At 43.6% G+C, this 18,488-nt stretch overlaps 1 protein-coding gene across 5 annotated transcripts in view; it reads right to left on the bottom strand.

Moving 5' to 3' along the window:
• Positions 1-4,755: 4,755 nt before the first annotated feature.
• Ino80d (INO80 complex subunit D) overlaps positions 4,756-18,488 on the bottom strand; it is a 73,242-nt gene continuing 59,509 nt past the window's right edge. For 4 of the 5 annotated variants that reach the window (XM_028891317.2, XM_037210349.1, XM_028891318.2 and 1 more), the window contains exons 11-12: positions 18,050-18,207; positions 4,756-15,780 (exon numbers count right to left, since the gene is read on the bottom strand). In XM_028891317.2, coding sequence (XP_028747150.1) covers positions 14,618-15,780; positions 18,050-18,207 — 1,321 coding nt within the window. In that variant the 3' untranslated portion in view covers positions 4,756-14,617. The remainder of the gene's footprint in view (positions 15,781-18,049; positions 18,208-18,488) is intronic. The other variant, XM_028891322.2, reaches the window with a different exon arrangement.

The raw sequence follows: 18,488 nt of genomic DNA, 5'->3' as shown, positions 1-18,488 counted from the left end.
AGAGAGAAATCTTGATATATCAGAAGATTCTACACTGCAGCCTTATATTTGGACATCCTTCCAGTCCCTTTTTTCTTTTTCTCACAAGGATAAAACCCCCTGCCTCATTTAACTTTTTTCACTACAAAACCAGACTGGTCCAACTGCTCATTGGCAGCCCCCAAACTTCTACTTTCACCAAGTACTCTGTTCACTGGCACCATCTGTGGGGGGCATAACACCCCCACATTTCCCTTGAGTAGAAGTAGCAGGAAATATTAGATAGAAGGATAGAGGGGAGAGAAAAAGATAGACTGTAGCTAGAGTTTTCCGGCCTTGCCCACAGTCAGGACAAATCTCTGTCACCCGCCAGTCCCACAGCCGCTCAGACCCAACCAAGTAAACACAGAGACTTATATTGCTTACAAACTGCATGGCCGTGGCAGGCTTCTTGCTAACTGTTCTTATAGCTTAAATTAATCCATTTCCATAAATCTATACCTTGCCACGTGGCTCGTGGCTTACCAGCATCTTCACATGCTGCTTGTCATGGCGGCAGCTGGCAGTGACTCCTTCTGCCTTCCTGTTCCTTTCTTTTCTCCTCTCTGTTAGTCCCGCCTATACTTCCTGTCTAGCCACGGGCCAATCAGTGTTTTATTTACTGACCAATCAGAGCAATTTGACATACAGACCATCCCACAGCACTCCTCACCTCTTTTCTACACACACACACACACACAGAATCTCTCATATATAATGGGTGTGCTGGGTGTGTGTCTAAGGAGCAGAGCAAAACAGGAACTGGGGGCTAGGTATAACCTTACAAGGTACCCCACTGACCTTCCTCTAGCTGGGCTCCACCCCCTCAAGTTTCCACCACCTCTCAAATAGCATCACCAGCTGGGGACAAAGAAAACTGTTGCTGGAGGGCTTCTCTCCAGGTTCCCCAAGCCCCGCAGTCCCACAATCCATTTATAAAATAGTCACTCAGATGCTTATATCACTTATAAACTGTATGGCTGTGGCAGGCTTCTTGCTAACTGTTCTTATATCTTAAATCAACCCATTTTTATAAATCTATACCTTGCCACGTGGCTGGTGGCTTACCAGAGTCTTCACATGCTGCTTGTCCTGGCGGTGGCTGCAGTGTCTCCCTCCTCAGCCTTCTGCTTCCCAGAATTCTCCTCTCTCCTTGTCCCACCTGCCTGGCAACCTACTTCCTGCCTGGTCACTGGCCATCAGTGTTTTATTTATATAGAGCAATATCCACAGCAGAAAACACAAGCATCTCTCAGGGATGTTTCATATTCAAACCCTAACATGGCTACATGACCTACAGATTCCCCTTTCCCATTCTCTTCAAGTCTGCAGTCCTGTGTTTACCAACTTCTTCAGCACACTTCCTACCTCTCATCACATTTACTGTGTGTGGATGATAGACAGGCACACCGAAACTGTGAGGAAATAGACACTGGAGCACAGTGTCCAGAAAGCAAGTAACCACTACAATGGAGTATGGGGGAGTAGGCAGCACACACCCTCAAGTCCTCCAAAGGAAGGGTAAGAGGGGGGTGTTTTCTTAAACACCCTCACTTCTATGGGAGTGTTGGAGAAGGGAGACAGCCTGGTAGAATTTAATGCCAGCTCCATAATTTAAAAGCCAGAAAGAAGACTTGAGGGGGAAATTATTCAAGTTATTTTCAGGACTGTAAATGAGATAAATGCAGCACCATGTCCATTTTCTCATGGCGTTTTCTTGGTATTTTGGTTTTTAAGTGCCTTGTATGGTCTAGATATGAACTGTCAGGTAGATAGCTGTGAAAGTTGTTCCCTGTTCTGTGGGCTGTCCCTTCAGTTGATTATCAATGTCCTTTGCAATATAGGAGATTTTTAATTTCAGGAAGTTCCACTTATTGGTTGCTTACTTCCTGAATGGCTAGAGTCCCATTCACAAACTCCTTACCTGAGCCTGTATCTTGAAGTACATTCTCTACTCTTCTAGAAGGTTGGGTCTAATATTGAGATCTTTGATCCATTATTTTGCCAATTGAACAGAGTATCAAACTCCCCTCTAGATTTGTATCTTTCTACTTACAGATTAGTGCAGCTCCCAGACCTCATCAGAGACATTTCTCAGTGCAGTGGATGGTGTTCAAAGCAGGAACTCACTGGTGAAATGCAGAGGCTAAGTGCCAATGGAGTGCTCAGCCACAATTGGACCGCCTTACACCCCTTCTCCAAGACTCAGGGACCAATGCAGAAGAGCCAGGGGTCAGGGAGGATTAGGGGAACCTAGTCCTGTTCTGGACAACAGCCTGGACAGGATCAGTTAACATTCTAGGGTGTCGTGGGAAGGGGATCATGAGCCACCAGCCCTAACTGGGGAGCCAAGGACAGTTGCTGGCTTCTGGGGGAAAGAAAGTTTTCTTTAAGGATGCAGCTTCTAGTAGTTGAGCACATTCCAGTGGATAGCCCCACACCCGTGATACATGGGCAGCACAAATTAGAATCCATGGGTTATATAAAACAAAGTCATGCACTAGGGGAGGGGGCAAAAGTTGGGGCCCATCTATGAGGAGTTATGGATAAAGATGAAATTCTGAAAAAAAAAATACTATTTTTAAAATGAAGTTAAATAAAACAGCCACCCTTACCTCCCATCCCTGATCTCTTAGAGCCAACTTGAGGCCTATCACTATTACTTCCCTATCTGTACCCTTAACTCAGGCCTCTCATCTGAGCCAAATTTCAGCCATTACTTGGCCACCTGCCCTAGTTCCAGCTCAAGCTTCGTGCCCTTGACTTCCGCAGCTAGGAATTCGGGTGTGAACGAGTCTTTTGATGCCTTTCCCTAGCATCACCAACTTAAGTTTTCTCTTTTGAAGTCCTCTGTGTCACTCAGACTGGACTCAGTATCCCAGGGCCATCCCTAAGTACTGCCACAGACCACTGAGTCCTCTTGCTTTCCACCTGGAAATCCAAAGATCCTGATACAATCATCAATGTTGCCTCCACCCAGGCATTACAACTACAGGCTTGTTTCCTAAGGCTAGTTCTCTTTAAAATCTAAGCAAGAGTGTGGCCATCAAACCTCAAAGGTTAATTCCAGGACTTAGAAGAGCAGTAGCTGGGTTGAGATAGAGCTCAATGGTGAGGCATCGGCCAGCACATGGGAAGCTCTGGGTTCAAACCCTGGCAGCACCGGGGTTGGGGTGGGGAACATCCTGAAGTAAAAAGCAAGTTTTAAATCAGCCATACAGCTGAAGAAACACACAGTTCACTACTGAGCATAATTCTCTAGGCCATGGCAACTTCAAAAGCAGATCACACATGAGTCTCTTGCTCATGATGGTTATTTTACTAATACCCTGAGCACTTTTGGTGCTTTTGGTCTCAAAACATTACTATTTTTAGGGAAGTGAGATTTTAGAATATGTTTTAAACAAACATTGATTAAAGACCAGATACTAATTATTTATGCACGTGCACCTCCATGAGATAAACATGTGCCTTGGTAGTTCCTATGTTTTTGGTCCTAGCCTTTATGTGGCCCACGGGGTAGCTCAAAGTTTCCCTCCGCAACCAAAGATAAAGCAAGCAGTGAAAAGTTCCAGTTTACAAAAACCTTGACAGCTCAGGTTTGTGAGGACACCAAGGTTGAGGGGTTTTTGGTGATGCTGGGACTGTGGCTTCCACAAGCTACGTCTCTGCAGTGGTTATTTTTGCATTTTGCTTTTAACTTTGGGCACATGGCATGAAATTGTTACTGTATTTTTTGAAGCTCTAAACGTGAAGGAAGAGAAGTTGGTAGGAGTCTGTGATGGCAGCATTTGGAAACTGAGGAAGGAAAATTACTAGTTTATCACCAGCCTGGGGTACATAAAAGACCCAGAAAGAAAATAAAAAGAGAGAAATGGCTTCGGGTTAAATGAAATAGATTTGGACGGTAACAATACCGTTGTAACACATAATGGTTTCAATCTCAACTTGTGGTTGGATTTCAAGCTTAAATAATACAGCTGAAGTCAATTTGGTCTTAATTTGTTAGGCTAGCCATAAAGATCATGAATATATATCTCCCTAGAATTGTTGGTAAAAGATTGAAAACAACATATTTAAGGAGTATGATGGCATATGTCCATAATCCCTGTCTTTGGCTGGCAGAGAAAGAAGGCCTGTCCAGGAGTCAAAGGTCAGCTTGAACAACAGTGTGTTCCAGGCCAGCCAGAGGTACACAGTAAAATTTTCTCATAAAAACAAAACTTAGGTTGGGGATTTAGCTCAGTGGTAGAGCGCTTGCCTAGCAAGCACAAGGCCCTGGGTTTGATCCTCAGCTCCAAAAAAAAGAGAAAAAAAAACAAAACAAAAATTTAGCCGGGCGGTGGTGGCGCACGCCTTTAATCCCAGCACTCAGGAGGCAGAGGCAGGAGGCTCTCTGTGAGTTCGAGGCCAGCCTGGTCTACAAAGTGAATTCCAGGAAAAGGCGCAAAGCTACACAGAGAAACCCTGTCTCGTAAAAACAAAACAAACAAACAAACAAAAAAACTTAACTGGGCACAGTAGCTTATCCCTGTCTTCCTGGTGGAATGTGGGAGGCTGAGGCAAAGAAAATTGAACTCTAAGAACAGCCTGGTCCATACACTGAGTTGTAGGCCAGTCTGGGAGGCAAAAAAGACCCATCTCAGAGACCAGAAACAAGGATGGGAAAGCACTTACCCTGCACCAGGAGCTCCCATCACTACCGAGGTAAAGGAAATAATTAGTAAAAAGTAAGGCTACTTCACAGCAAGATTTATTAATACATCCAAAAGAAAGAAAGAAAAATCATTTTGTCACACTATATACAGATAATACATACAGTGTTTTATACACATATTACATCAGTTTTTACACAAGAAAAATATACATAAAAATGTAAACTTTTGTATACAAAAACCCTTAAACAAATTAAACAAGGACCAGATAACAAAAGGAGACCAATCCATTATTATTTCATCAAATTTTTAAAACAGTAATACAGTACATTCATTGAGATATATATATGGAAAATGGGAACCATCTCTCCCTGTTTAAAGGGAAATCACAAACCAAAAGCCCCTCATCTCCCCAAATGTCCCCCCCCCCAGCCAAACCACAGCCAGTGCCACAGGCAGGCCTTTCCAAACCCTCTCTATGCTCTGCTCCCAGGGTGCGTGCCTGGAGCTAGGTGGCGGCCGTGGCACCGCCGTGAGAAGACGCTTGGTTTGTAAGTCCCCTTTAAGCAGCTCTCCCTCCGGTCTAGGCTCTGAATGGATGGTGTATGTTGCAGACTGTGTGCCAAGGTGAACGAGAACGCTGAAGAAAGAGGAGCTCTCGGTACGGCTAGTCCTTGCTACCGTGCAGTTACTTTGTTGAAAGACATTTTCAAACTGTCCAGCCCGCCTGTCCCTGGCTGCTCTCCCACGGCTACCTCACCTCTGATTTCCCACTGCAACCTGGTTTCAATTTACACTTGGGCACTCTGGTGAGTACCACACGTCTGCCAAGGGGCTTTTTGTTAAAGGCTGGTTCTGATATCAGTTCCAGTGAGCTACTCTGTGAACTCTGTTTCCCAGGAGAACCTTTACTCCACTCCCCACCTAAGAGGGCATTTAGGATAATCTATCCATCTACCTTTCTCTCGCTCTAAATTCTTGAGGTGTAACCTGCTGCCAGCTCATCACAAATGACAAGAGGACTTAACGGTTTTGTCTTAATGTTCTTGCATTCAGTACGGAAAACTGATAGACTAGTGAAAAAATACCTTGCGGGGAAGGGCAGTAAGAATTAAACATACGCCAAGTACATGCAACTTAAGAGTTAAGAAAGAGCGCTTTCCAAAAAAATTAAGTAAGGTCTTTAAATAAATCAAACTATGCCAAATAAACTATGCTTAAGACAGCATCGTGAGAACCGTCTTCTTTCCAAGGTGAATTTGGAACAAGGCAGAAGAACTAGATGACCCATTTCCTTGCAGCAAGAGAGGGGTCAGCTTCCCCCAGGCGGCACGATCGAAGCGATCATTATTCATTAATGAGAGGAGGCAAATTGGTGGATTAAGTTGATCAAGGAGATGGTGGATGACACACACAAATGGCCATGTTAGGACTGCGTTGAAGCCGAAGTAGACAAGCTGGGTTGTGGCATATCACTGTTTTGGGGTGGGGTGGGCACAGAGTGCCCCAAGTGACTCTCGTCTCTCACGTGCAGATGGTATTTTTAAAATGACAGTCTCCCTTACAGTGACGCAAACACAACAATCAAATGAACAGGAAGGTAAATAAATAGTGTGCGGCTGTCTTTAGATGAGACCTTTAAATGTTCTTTAAATAATTTCTGATAAATGTATTTTAAATCATTACATACAACTGCCACCGCAGTGACAATATTCCAGTAGGGCAGCATTTTGCTAAATGTAAAAGGTTGCCATTTAGAACTCAAACATATACATGTGTATGTACAGTTTTATCGACACTATTTATATACATATATTATCTAGAGAGCAATATTCCATTGCCTTTGAATATCTCTATGTCCACTCCCACAATACGTCCTGGAGACATACTGTGTGAGTACATACCAGAGTGTATGCACACATGCGCCCACATGTATATATATACACTTTTATCTGTGTGTGCATAAGAGCTTTAAAGGCACGATATATAAGGGTGGAAGTTTTCTAGAGAGCTGGGGCAGAGTTAAAACCGAATGTCACAACCGTAAGGGAAGTCAAAGGAAATCTAGCAGAATTTATGACCTAAGAACTCATTAGAGCATTTCACCATGAGAAACGTGAGTCAGTTACAGAATTCAAGAGGCTTTCATGTGACTTTGTGTACGCTGTTAAAATTCAAATGGTAAACTTACATTTAAAACACAAAGCAAATCAAACTATTTAAATGATAAGAAGTGTGGAAATACACCTAACACTAGTATCAATCATAAAGTCATAATTATGGGGTTTTTTTTTTTCACTTTAAGTAAAATCCTCCCAAGTTCCCTAGGTAAAAAAATTCAAAATTAATTGTTTGAATGTTGGCTTTTTATTTTTTGATGGCGACCCAAATGTCAAAGAAAATATTACTGAAAGCTGTGTACTGTGGGGACTGTCACTGACAAAGGAATGTGAAAACAACAGCTGAGATCTTTATGCCAAGGCGTCTAGTCAGAGAACTAAGTCGGGAAGAAGGGGGGAGGGGACGATGTGGCTCAGCACGTGCCCTGCCCAGGCCACCCTCAGGAGTCCATCTCCTGCACTGGACAATAGACAACTCGGCAAAGATGTGTGAGTGTGAAGTAATGAGAAACTAGCTAGCAGTCTGAGGAACAGTGCAATTGGTGAGAAGAAAGAAGAGAATCATTTGTGACCAATGTAATCTGCGATTTGTGACTGGAATCCAAAGGATTTGTAGTTCAGTATGCCTGATGATGTTGCCACTTCTGCGGGCTTGCAGAATAATCCAGAATTTCCCACAGATGCATAATCTTGCTTAGCAAAGGCTGTAAATCTATCACACACACATTTTTAGGGAAATATATGTATATAGCTTTATCTATACACACACACATATACATACGTGTATATATAGATTTATACAAATGTATAAATAAACATAATACTTTTCAATCTTTCCATTGACAAGGCAAGTTCACATTCAGCAAAGTGCCACCACATCCCATATACACATCTCTGTACAGATATACACAAAGGGTCTGTTTTCACCCTTCAATAAGGGGAATTGATTCTAGCAAATTCCGTTAACCAGCAACCGAAGGGAGAAACGGCATCAGTACAAACTCCCTCCCTTCATTTGCATGCATATGTACAAGAAATATGCAGATTTCTCAAAATCCAAAAGCAAGAGTGAATGAAACAGGGAGATGCTACAAAAATACAATCGTAAAAAACAACACAGACAGCGTTCCCGGGTTCTGACGGAACCTAAGATGAAGTAACCGAAGCCTCAAAGACAACTGCCAATTCACACGTGTCCTCAGGAGCTGCTCTGACATACCCTAAGCGTATGAGTGGAAGGAAGTGTGATGGGAACACGTGGCTCTAGGTGACATCGCAGATCATCTGTCCTCCAGGACAGGACGCACAGCCAAGTGACAAAGCTCAAAGGTCAGGAATGTGTCTTTCTTTTCAGTCCCCTGGGAATCAGGTAAGCATCAAGGGCAGCATGATCTCCCTACAGCCGGCAGCGGGGAACTGTGGTGCTCCGCTCCGTCACCAACGGCACACCTCAGTTTTAAAAAATGGTTTGGAAATAACTAAAATCATACCAGCTTTGGAATATGCACAGTGAAATGAGTCCACCAACTCCTTAAACAAGCGGCCCCTTCAGAAGCTTCCTTATCAAGGCCTATGTTTTCTGAACTTGACCAAGAAAACATCATAATACTTGATTACTTGGAATATAAAGAACATTTATTAGACATAAAAATGTTTCAACAAATCTGTGGTCCCATCACCTCAATAAATAAACAAGCTGTTATCTAGGTCTGTCTCTCTCTTATTTTTATGCTCATAAGTATGAGGCTGGTCTTAGAATCTGCCCTTTCTCATGTTACTTTAAAAACACCATAAATTAATTCAAAAGTTAAAAGAAAATGCACATGATATCAGAGCTAGCCTTTGAACATAATATAGTGAAGAATATGGTATGTTTATAAAAAGAAACAATGGGAAAGTAACTGTAATTCCCTCAGCTAAATAAATCATATTTCTATAATACATTCGGTTACCTTTCTATTTTTATACAAGCGCACATTCATATCTCACACACGTGCCCCCAATGTATATTTTTGCATGTGTGTAAAAACACAGGTACATACATGCATACAAGTAATTTACCTCTATTTTTAAGTCACAGTGGGAATTCCTTAGTGAGGAGGGGAAAATGTTCCTGAATGAGACACTGAGAACATCTAGATTTATTAATTCCTCTATTTTACTTCTCAACTTACAGAATAAACTGTAAATTAAAGAATAAATCCATAGGAAATAACAGAGGTCTTAAAAACTAGGTTTACAAATTCCAGCTACAGCAGTGGGAGTTTCACTGGATCTATTTGCTTCTATTTACCCTGTAACTAAGCGTCTAGCCATCATTAAGTGTAAACCACAGATCATGTAGTAAAGAACATGATTCTCAACAGCTCTATGAATGATGATAAATGGTCTAAGGGTGTTCTACATTTTGAGGCCCCAGGTTATCCTTTTCTTTATATATCTGCAAGGTAGCAAAGGATAGCTATACACCTTGACACGGCAGAGATCCAGTGTAAAAAGGTGCGTCACTAGTTTGTTTTGTCAAAAATAAAAATAAAAATAAAAAGAAGCTCATATATAATTTTTAAGCTATTAAAACACATAGGCAACATAATTCATTACACTCAATACAGCTTTAGTATAAAACTTATAATTTATGAGGTGATGTTAATAGCATAAATTAATATACCTTTTCTCTTAAAATCTACAATAAGTATTCTGAAAGCTCATTGGGGAAGGAAGTTTTTAAATAAAAGTTTTAAAGCTGTGCATGATGGGAAAGGACTCTGTGTGCTGAGCTGAGATGAGAGGCTGAAGTGGAAAGGAAGAAGTCCTCGCGAGACACCACGGGCTGTGAGCCCAGACGCTTTCTCTCTCTCTCGAGCTCTCATCAGTGATGAATCACCTTTAGTTTCTTTGAAAACTATTTTCTTATTTTAAAAACGGCCCTAATTTCCGCAAGGAATCCCTGAGACATACTCAACACTATACAGTGAGACGAGTTATCACCGTTGAGAACCGATTCAACCCTTTGGAACAGAGGCACACGCTGTCAGCAGGTGTCAAGCTCTCTACTGTGTCAGCACTAACCCGCTGGGGTCGCCTGTACCTTAAGGATACAGGCTGGAGTCACTGGGGGCAAACCAGTCTATTCCCCAAGGCAAAGCAACGGCATGGCCTGGAATTGTACTGGTGCCTTTTGCCCTGCATGTTGAAACGTTTTCCATGGGGAACTTGGGGTGCATATAGAGCTTAGGTCAGTGGTCCCCAGCTTGAAAAGCAAACAAACAAACACATAAGAACAACAATAAAAACCAATGAGAAAAGATCCTATCACTCTTGGGCCAAGATGAGTGCGGCTCAAGTGTGTGCGTGTGCACACCGCAGTGCCGGGGAGGAGCGTGCAAAACAGGCAGAGGGAGGAAGGGAAGAAAGCATGCTGTCCCACTGGCCTCCAAGATCCAACAGCTTCCGTCTTAGAAGACTGCTCTTCACACCAACTTTAGATCAGCCAAAGATCATCTTGGATCTGCTCTTCAAGCCACTCAAAACATTACTGATGCTCTGGAATACGGGTAAAGAAAGTCACGACCCATCTCTCTGGAACGCCACATCTCTTTTTACTTGCTCCCCATCGCAGTGCAGAGGGGAAAGCTGACCAAGGAAAAGTGAAAACCCCCACAGCTCCCTAAGCCCCCCACGCCTGCAGCGGTGATGACCCTGGCCGCTAGAAGAGCCGTGCGTGACTCACGTCCAGAAGTTCCTTTCTTAACTCGCTGGCCAGCCAGGGGACTGCTTACCAGATCTCCATCTGAGCTCTTCACAGAAATCGTATTATACACATTGGGAAAGACAGCATTTAAAATACTACTTTAATTAAAGTGTGATTTTGGTTCCCACCAGAATATAATAATTTTCTTTTCTACTTAGTTCCAGGGAAGATTCAGTTATTTTTCAAGTTATTGAGAGGGGAAAAAATATATAACGTTTCATGAGTGACTATCCCCATGAAATAATTTTGACAGGAAGAAACCTCTAGAACAGTGTGGGAGAGCAGTAATAAATGAAATACAAATGAGGATTCACTCCAACTAAACTCAAAGGTGTTTCTAAATTTCCTCATTAGAGTGCAGCATTGTACTGACCATTCAACAAACCACTCTATTAGACTATCCTACACATCAGCTAAAGAATAGAATTCAATTTTTTTAAATCTAAAAAGAAAAGGTGAAGAGTCTGAAAAGTAAATACTCTCAAAATTCTAATGAATTCCAAACCTGTTAAATAGTTTAGTGTTACTATCCTCAGACTCTGCAATGTCCAAACAGTGCACAGCCACGCTGGGAACTCAGCTCGAGGGCTCAGCCGTTAAAGGCTAGGCTCACAACCAAAAATATGAGAGTCTGGTTTACTTTAAAAAATTAATCTTAGAAATAGTTATTTGGCAAAGATAAAGTATTAGCTGTCCTTAGCCTTACGCCACTAAAACTGGTAACATCAACTTTAAGGAATAGAAAACAATCACTTTCCAACTCCATCTGATTCTCATTAAACCATAATCTTCTCACAGAGGGACACTAGACACACTACACTGCCTGCCAGCATGGAAACGCTGTCTTTTCTGGAGCAGGAACACCTCCCACAGGAGGCTCACGAGAGAAAACCTTTGCTCACCAGCTAGGCCATGATAACTACAAGACCTGTCCATTGCATGGACTGTCACTTGGCGGTCTACCTTTAATGCTTTCACTATCCTACTGTTTACTGTGGAGCCTCCCCAGGAGTGGAACTTGCTAAGCCGTTTTTACAGAAGAAACAAACAATGTCTTAAGTCCTTTACTAAAATAACTTTAACAACTAAAGGAGAGAAAAGCCCACCTTCCCTTCAGATACCAGAGATTACGGCTGCTGACTTGTCAGATTCTCAGAGCACAGGATGCATTCATTAACTGCAGCAAGTTCAAAAATTAAATCACAGTAACACAATCTAACTGGCCTTTAGAAATGGTCCCAAAGAGCTGCAGAGACAGAGGAGCCCCCATTGTCGCTGTTCTTAGGTACTGAACACTACAACCAAAGCTAGTGTCTACCCTTCAGGACCTGTGGAAGGTTTGTTTTTGATTCCAGTATTGCCTCACCATAACACAAGTGCTACGTTTTCATGTAAGCATCGTAAGAGACGCTTAATTTTTCTTTGCATATTAATACCCCACCTACTATTAAGAGACTAGAAGAGAAACAAAGTGGATACCTCTGGGCTTATAGATAGACATTCTTCCAACAGGGGACTCACAAGAAAAGCAAACTACAGGCTTGGATGTTAGTTGTGAAAGAGGAGAAAAGTGTGCTTTTTGCTAATTACCCAATTCTATACCAGTACTCTCTAAGACTGCCCTCTCTTCTGCTATCATCATGGGCATCTACACAAGAGTGAGCTGACTCACTATTTTTGGCGTGAAGCTGTAACTGGCAACATTCCTGATCACTTCATGCCTTCTTCCTCGAAAGCAAAGAAGGGCTTTTAAATGCACATAAAACAGAAAACTGCAAACAATAAAAGGTGCAACCTACTGCAAACTCAGTTTTGACAACTGGAGAATTTTCAGCAGCTAATGCAGGGACAAACAGCCAGTAACAGTCCAAATTGACCACCCATGACTCCTCTGTCAGCCAGGAGCGTGAGGAGGAAGTCCAGTGCTGCTCTGCTTCAATCTGCTTCAATTTCCTGGGAATGCACAGTTATCTAGTGATGATTATAATGGGATATGAAAACAGCTTAGCAAACGAAATGATACTTTTGCGGTGAGGTAACCACTCATCATTTCATTACAGTGCACTAAAATGAAAAACTACTGATGTGAGTTCCCAGGTGAGAACGAGTCAAAAAGCTGTGTCTCACAAGTCAGGAAAGAAGGTCATGGTGATACCAAATATAATTTTGCTTTGTGACATAATTTATAATTTAGAAATTTCTCAATCTGCAAAAATGGCAAAGCTATTAAAAATAAATGTTCCAATTAATTAACATGATTTGAAAAAAAGTAAATATATTACAAACATATTTTGCCCTCCCCAAATTCAATAAATACAAAATAGGGCATATCATGATTTCATACAGTCATGTGACTTTCCCTCCAAAAGCTCAGGCACATGGTATCTGCATAATGCCTGCTGATCATCATCATTCCTTTACGAAGCAGAGAAAGAAAGCTTTCACCAGAAGGACCGGTTAGAACTAGCGTGGCATGAAGAAAACGCACCTAAGGAGGAGGAAAGTATGTCCCAACCTTTACTGTTAGGAAGGAATTAGGATCCAACAGTCCCTGACAAAGGAATTACTGTACCACATCATTAACAGACATGTTGTCTTCTTTTTTAAAATATACATGTGGAAATTAGATTGAACTCAGAGATGAATCCCCAATGGTATCCGAAGGATAGTGAAACCTCAGCAAAACAGAGTAGAAAGTGAAGCTCTACCCCTCTCTGGAGGGGAAGGCAGGCAAGAAGAAACCCCACACATCACTTCATAGTCACCAACTTACTGCACTAACCAATAAGATTTTACCCCAAACCCTTGGTACTTTAAAAGAATTTCCAAATTTACTTCACCTTAAGTACTTAAATTATTTTAAAAGTACCTAAGGTAAATCAAATTTATGTCTAATTTCCATATTCTGCTTTGAAAGAAACTTTAAAATGTGTGTCCTTCTGATATTACACGTCACTTCACAACTGGTACACGGATTCTACACGTGTCCTCAACAGTTCACAAATCTCACCAAAGAATCACAACTGTAAACATGTAAAAACTAGGAGCGAATGACAGACCGACCAGGTCACAGATGTCATCTTTCAAACCTAGCTGGTCCAGCCTGCTTTTTCACATCAAAATATTTTCTTTAATTACAACTTGCAAATGTATTCCGTGAGTGAGGGATTCTGAAACAAACACACAGGAAAAGGCAAAGTGACTGTGAGGCCCCACCCCTGAGCAGCCCTGCGGCCACGCACGGTTAGTCGCCAAGGCACTCCCCATCACTGATGTGAATTCAGCCTTGTGTGGCTCCTTTCTTCACCGGCTGATCTTTAGCAAGAAAGGGCTGTGCCAGACCACCTCCTCCCAATTCAGGATGCTTTAGTCAACTCGGGAGGAAGGAAGGACAAACCAACCTTGCCAGGTATGAGACAGAAGGAGGGGAAAAGGGCCATAAGCTTATTCTGGGAGTAAAAAGAAAAAAAAAAATACCATGACAGCTACTTCCTGCACGAAACACACACAGGTGACCACGCACCCACAGGCAGTCAAGAGACGATTTTCTTTCCCGGTAACCACGTCACGATTAGGAATGGCATCCAGGTCTCACTGTGGTGTTGGGCAGCTGGTGCTGAGTCAGAGCTCCAATTGGCCTCCACACACCACCCGCTACACAGGATCTCACTAGGGCCACTCTATCTAGAACAACCTATGGAAAAACCTGGCTAGAGAATGGAAAGCATCGATCTGAACACTAGGAAATAGTAAAGGGCACTGGTAATCTGAGGTATCTTCCACTTCTAGGACTTGCTGAGAAAAAAAAAATCAACCTATCCAGTCACTGTGCTGAGCCACCAGAGAAAACCGCCAGGCCACGAGGACCCGCCAGGAGGGAATGAGCACCAGTGCTAAGGAGCACACGTGAACACTGACGCAAGGTCCACGGCCGCTTGCTGACTGGGAAGGGGGAGTCCCGCTAATCCCCACTTTTATTTTTAAATCTTCTGCAGGAAAAGAGGAGGGAGGGAGGGGTGCAAAAGAGGAAACACGTAGAAAACGCCAGGTTCCACCTGCCTGCAAGCACAGACTCAGTTAGGGGTGGGGAAAGGGGGAGATGCATTATTGGTACTTGTGGCCGTGGCACCTGTTACTGTGAAGCCTGTCGGAGGGGCTATGGAGCTGTGGCTGGGCTGCAGGTCCTTAGGAATGCCACTGTGAGAACTCAGCTGGTGGCCGAAGGCTGCGCTGAACTGCGGGAGTTGCTGCTTGGGAGAGGTGGAGGCCATTAGTTCAGCGGAAGGCCCCATGCCACTGAAGCTGGTCTGCGGTAACCCCGGAAGCACACTGGAACTGCTTGGGGTAACGGTGGCGAAGGCAGGCTGTGTGGTCTCTGAGTTGGACGTGGTGGGCGGCGTGGAGAGGGAAGTGGAAAGAAGGTGTCCATCCGCGCCAAGGAGGTTGCTGAATGCAGAGGGGTCGCCAAGGTTGACGGGGAGACTCCCCCAGTGAGTTCTGGGGTTGACCACTCCTCCAAGTGGCACCTCGAGCTGGCTGGGGAGCAAGTGCTGTGCCATGATGGGCATCTCTGCTGAAAAGGTAGCTGCCATAGTATCACCAGAGTACGATGTGTGGGGAGAGGTGATATGGTCACTGTAGGGCGACGGCACGTGCTCGCTATCATAATGGCTTCCATGGGGTGAGGAGTGTGAATGATCACTGCTGTATTGCTGTCGTGAGGTGATTAGGTCATCTGCCTTGCTCAGCAGCTGGGCAGGATGTGGCCTCTGGGAGGCATGGCTGCCATCATGAAGTCCATGAAACTGTCCTGGGAAGGCTCTCTCCCCAAGTGCACTCTGGCTGAGCAGAGTGGCAGAAGTAAGGCCAACGCTGGCTGGGGCAGAGAACTGCCCCTGGATCTGCCCTGCCAGGGGTGTAGGTGGGTTAGACAGAGAAGCAGAGCGGAGCAGGTTCTCGTCCAGGTCCAGACTAGAAAAGCTGTCGTGTACTATACGTCCATTCAGTAGCTCCCCTAGGTCCGAGTTCACTTCTCGGCTCAAGGACTGGATTCCCGAAGCATCGGTTCCCCCGGAGAACACCCCCATCCCTCTGTCTGACAACCCCTGAACTGGCACCCCGTCTGACTGGGTAAGGACCCCAATGGTACTCAGGCACTCGAGAGAAGTCACAGCCTGCAAGGCCCGCTCAAGCTCCTCGGCTTCTTCGGTGGTCGGGAGGAGGTCTCCATTCTTTCCTGCATTAACCAAAGCCGACAGCGTCAGCAGAGCTCATAACTGACCCACACAGCAAAAGTCACACATTTGAGTCTTTTAAACACGATCCTACCACAAAAAAGTCCTCCTTCCCAGGCTTGGTGGCACACACCTTTAATCCCAGAACTTAGACGGCAGAGGCCAGTGGATCTCTGTGAGTTCTAGGTCAGCCTGGTTTAGTTCCTGGCCAGCTAGGGCTGTATAGTGAAACCGTTTCTTTTTTGAGACAGGGTTTCTCTGTGTAGCTCTGGCTGCCCTGGAACTCTCTCTAGACCAGACTGGCCTCTAATTCACAGAGATCCACCTGCTTCTGCTTCCTGAGTGTGGGAATGAAAGGCGTGTTCTACCACCACCTGGAGAAAAAAGTTTCTTATAATGGGATTAGAAAGAAAAAGTGAAATACTAATCTGCAGGACAGGTCTCAAATGTCAGCTCTCTTGGAATTTCAATTACCATCTTTAATTTATTCTCAGAAATCTGCCATATGAAATGTTTTTTTGGTTAGTTCGTTTTAGACATGGTTTCACTATGTAGCCTTGACTGGCCTAAAACTTTTGGACCAGGCTGACCTCAAACTCATAGAGATCAGCCTGTCTCTGCCTCCCAAGTGCTGAGATTAAAGGCATGTGCCATCAAGCCTGGCTCTGTTGAATTCTTTTTGTGTTTACTTTTGAGTAGGTGTGCCTGTGTGAACTTCTGCCACATGAATGTGGGTGTCTGTGGAGGCCAAGGTGTTGGATCTTGGAGCTGGAGTTACAAGCAATAGTAAGTTGCCCAGTATGGGTCTATGAATTAAACTCAGGTCCTCTGGAAGAATGCAGATACTCTTACCACTGAGCATTCTCTCCAGCCCTTATAATGTTGGATTCTTAGGACTCTAAATGGTTGATAATTTAAAACTCAATGTCCATTTAATTATACATTATTTTTCACCTAAAATGATATTAATACCATTAACATAAAAAAATAAAGGCAGTATAGAACAAGACAGGTTTATATTATTTGGTCTACACATACATTCTTCCAGCTGGAGATGAGAACACAGAATCTACGCATGTATTTAATGGTAAGCACTCAGTTTCTTTCATAAGCTACCTTCCTTTTCTTTTCTTTTTTTTAAACTTTTTTATATTTATTATGTATACAGCATATATGACTACAGGCCAGAAGAAGAGGGCACCAGATCTCATTACAGATGGTTGTGAGCCACCATGTGGTTGCTGGGAATTGAACTCAGGTCCTCTGGAAGAGCAGTCAGTGCTCTTAACCACTGAGCCATCTCTTCAGCCCCCTTTTCTTTTCTTTTTAAAGATTTGTGCTTTCTAATTATGTGTTCATATGTATCTATGTCTCTCTGCTGTCAAGTGAGTGCAATACCTGTGGTGTCCAGAGGGGGGGTCAGATCTCTGGGGGCTGGAGTAAGAGGTGGTTGTGAGCAACCTGCCGAGGACAGCCAAAACGTCCTCCACAAAAGCGGCAAGTGCTCTCAACTACCTCTTCAATGCCACAAGTCACCTTTCACAGTATGTTTGACACTCTTTAGTCTTCCTCCTTGGCCAGGCATGGCGGCGCACACCTTTAATCCCAGCACTTGCTGGTTTACAGGCGTGCACCACCATGCCTGGCCCCAAAGACAGGACAAGCTGTAAAGTATTTTAATGAACTGGTATGTTGAATGGCACTCTCCAAACATTAGGGAAAATTATTCACTTAATGGAACAAAATTACATAGCTATTTAAGTATAAATCTACTAAGTATATAATATGATTAAATAAATTATGTATTTCTCACCTTCTGGAAACAACGTTAGTGGTTTTTTCTATTTATAGTGACATTTTATACAGATACACTGCAAAAGGCTATTTTATTAAAAAAATTAATAATAAACTGGCCAATAAATGGCTCAGTGGGTAAGGGTCCACGCCCCACAGCCTCGTCTAACCCGGAACCCCTGGAAAGGCGGGAGGAGATAATGCACTCCCAGACACCTACCCTCTGCCCTCCACACCATGCAGGCTGTGCAAACCTACACATGCATCATGCACTCAGCAATAACATTAAAGTTATTAGTATTTCTAGGATGATTTGGTGACACTGGGTATAATCCCAGGGCTCCAGAGCTGAGACAGGAGCACTGTGGATTCAATATGCTTAAGAGCCTGTCTTAAAAGCCGAAAATAAAATAAAACTTACTTCCCTTCTTGGGAACCATTTCTAAATCAGCTTCTTAAGTAACACATTGACCATACCTTCAAAGAAATCAAAATCTTGTAAGTCATCAGGCAGCCGTGGCAGGACATCCGCAAAGTCTTCGTGGTTCAATTCTAAGTCATGCGGAATGTCGCTGATCTCGTTGGCAATGTCGTCCGGCAATTCATCAGCACTCAGCTCTGGCGTGGAAGGGCTACTGCAAAGACAGTGTGGCTAGTCCAGCTTCTTCTCCTCCCCGCGCTGTGTACCTCAGGTTCTCCAGACACTCGGTACACACGGGGGACGGGAACAGAAAGCAACCCTTCCCAAAGCTGCCGGTGACACATGCCTGCAGTCCCCACACTTGGGGACCCAGGGCCAGAGAGTCAGAGTTTAGGTCACCTGCAGCTACATGACATGGGGATGTCTAGGAATACATGAGACTGTCTCAATGAATAAATAAAGATCTCTCCTCATTTTATGAGAAGGAAATTTGAA

Source organism: Peromyscus leucopus, chromosome 13 (genome assembly GCF_004664715.2).
Source record: "Peromyscus leucopus breed LL Stock chromosome 13, UCI_PerLeu_2.1, whole genome shotgun sequence".
Classification (NCBI taxonomy): Eukaryota; Metazoa; Chordata; class Mammalia; order Rodentia; family Cricetidae; genus Peromyscus; species Peromyscus leucopus.
Note: the sequence above shows the minus strand (reverse complement) of the source record. Positions and strands in the feature narration are given on the sequence as shown.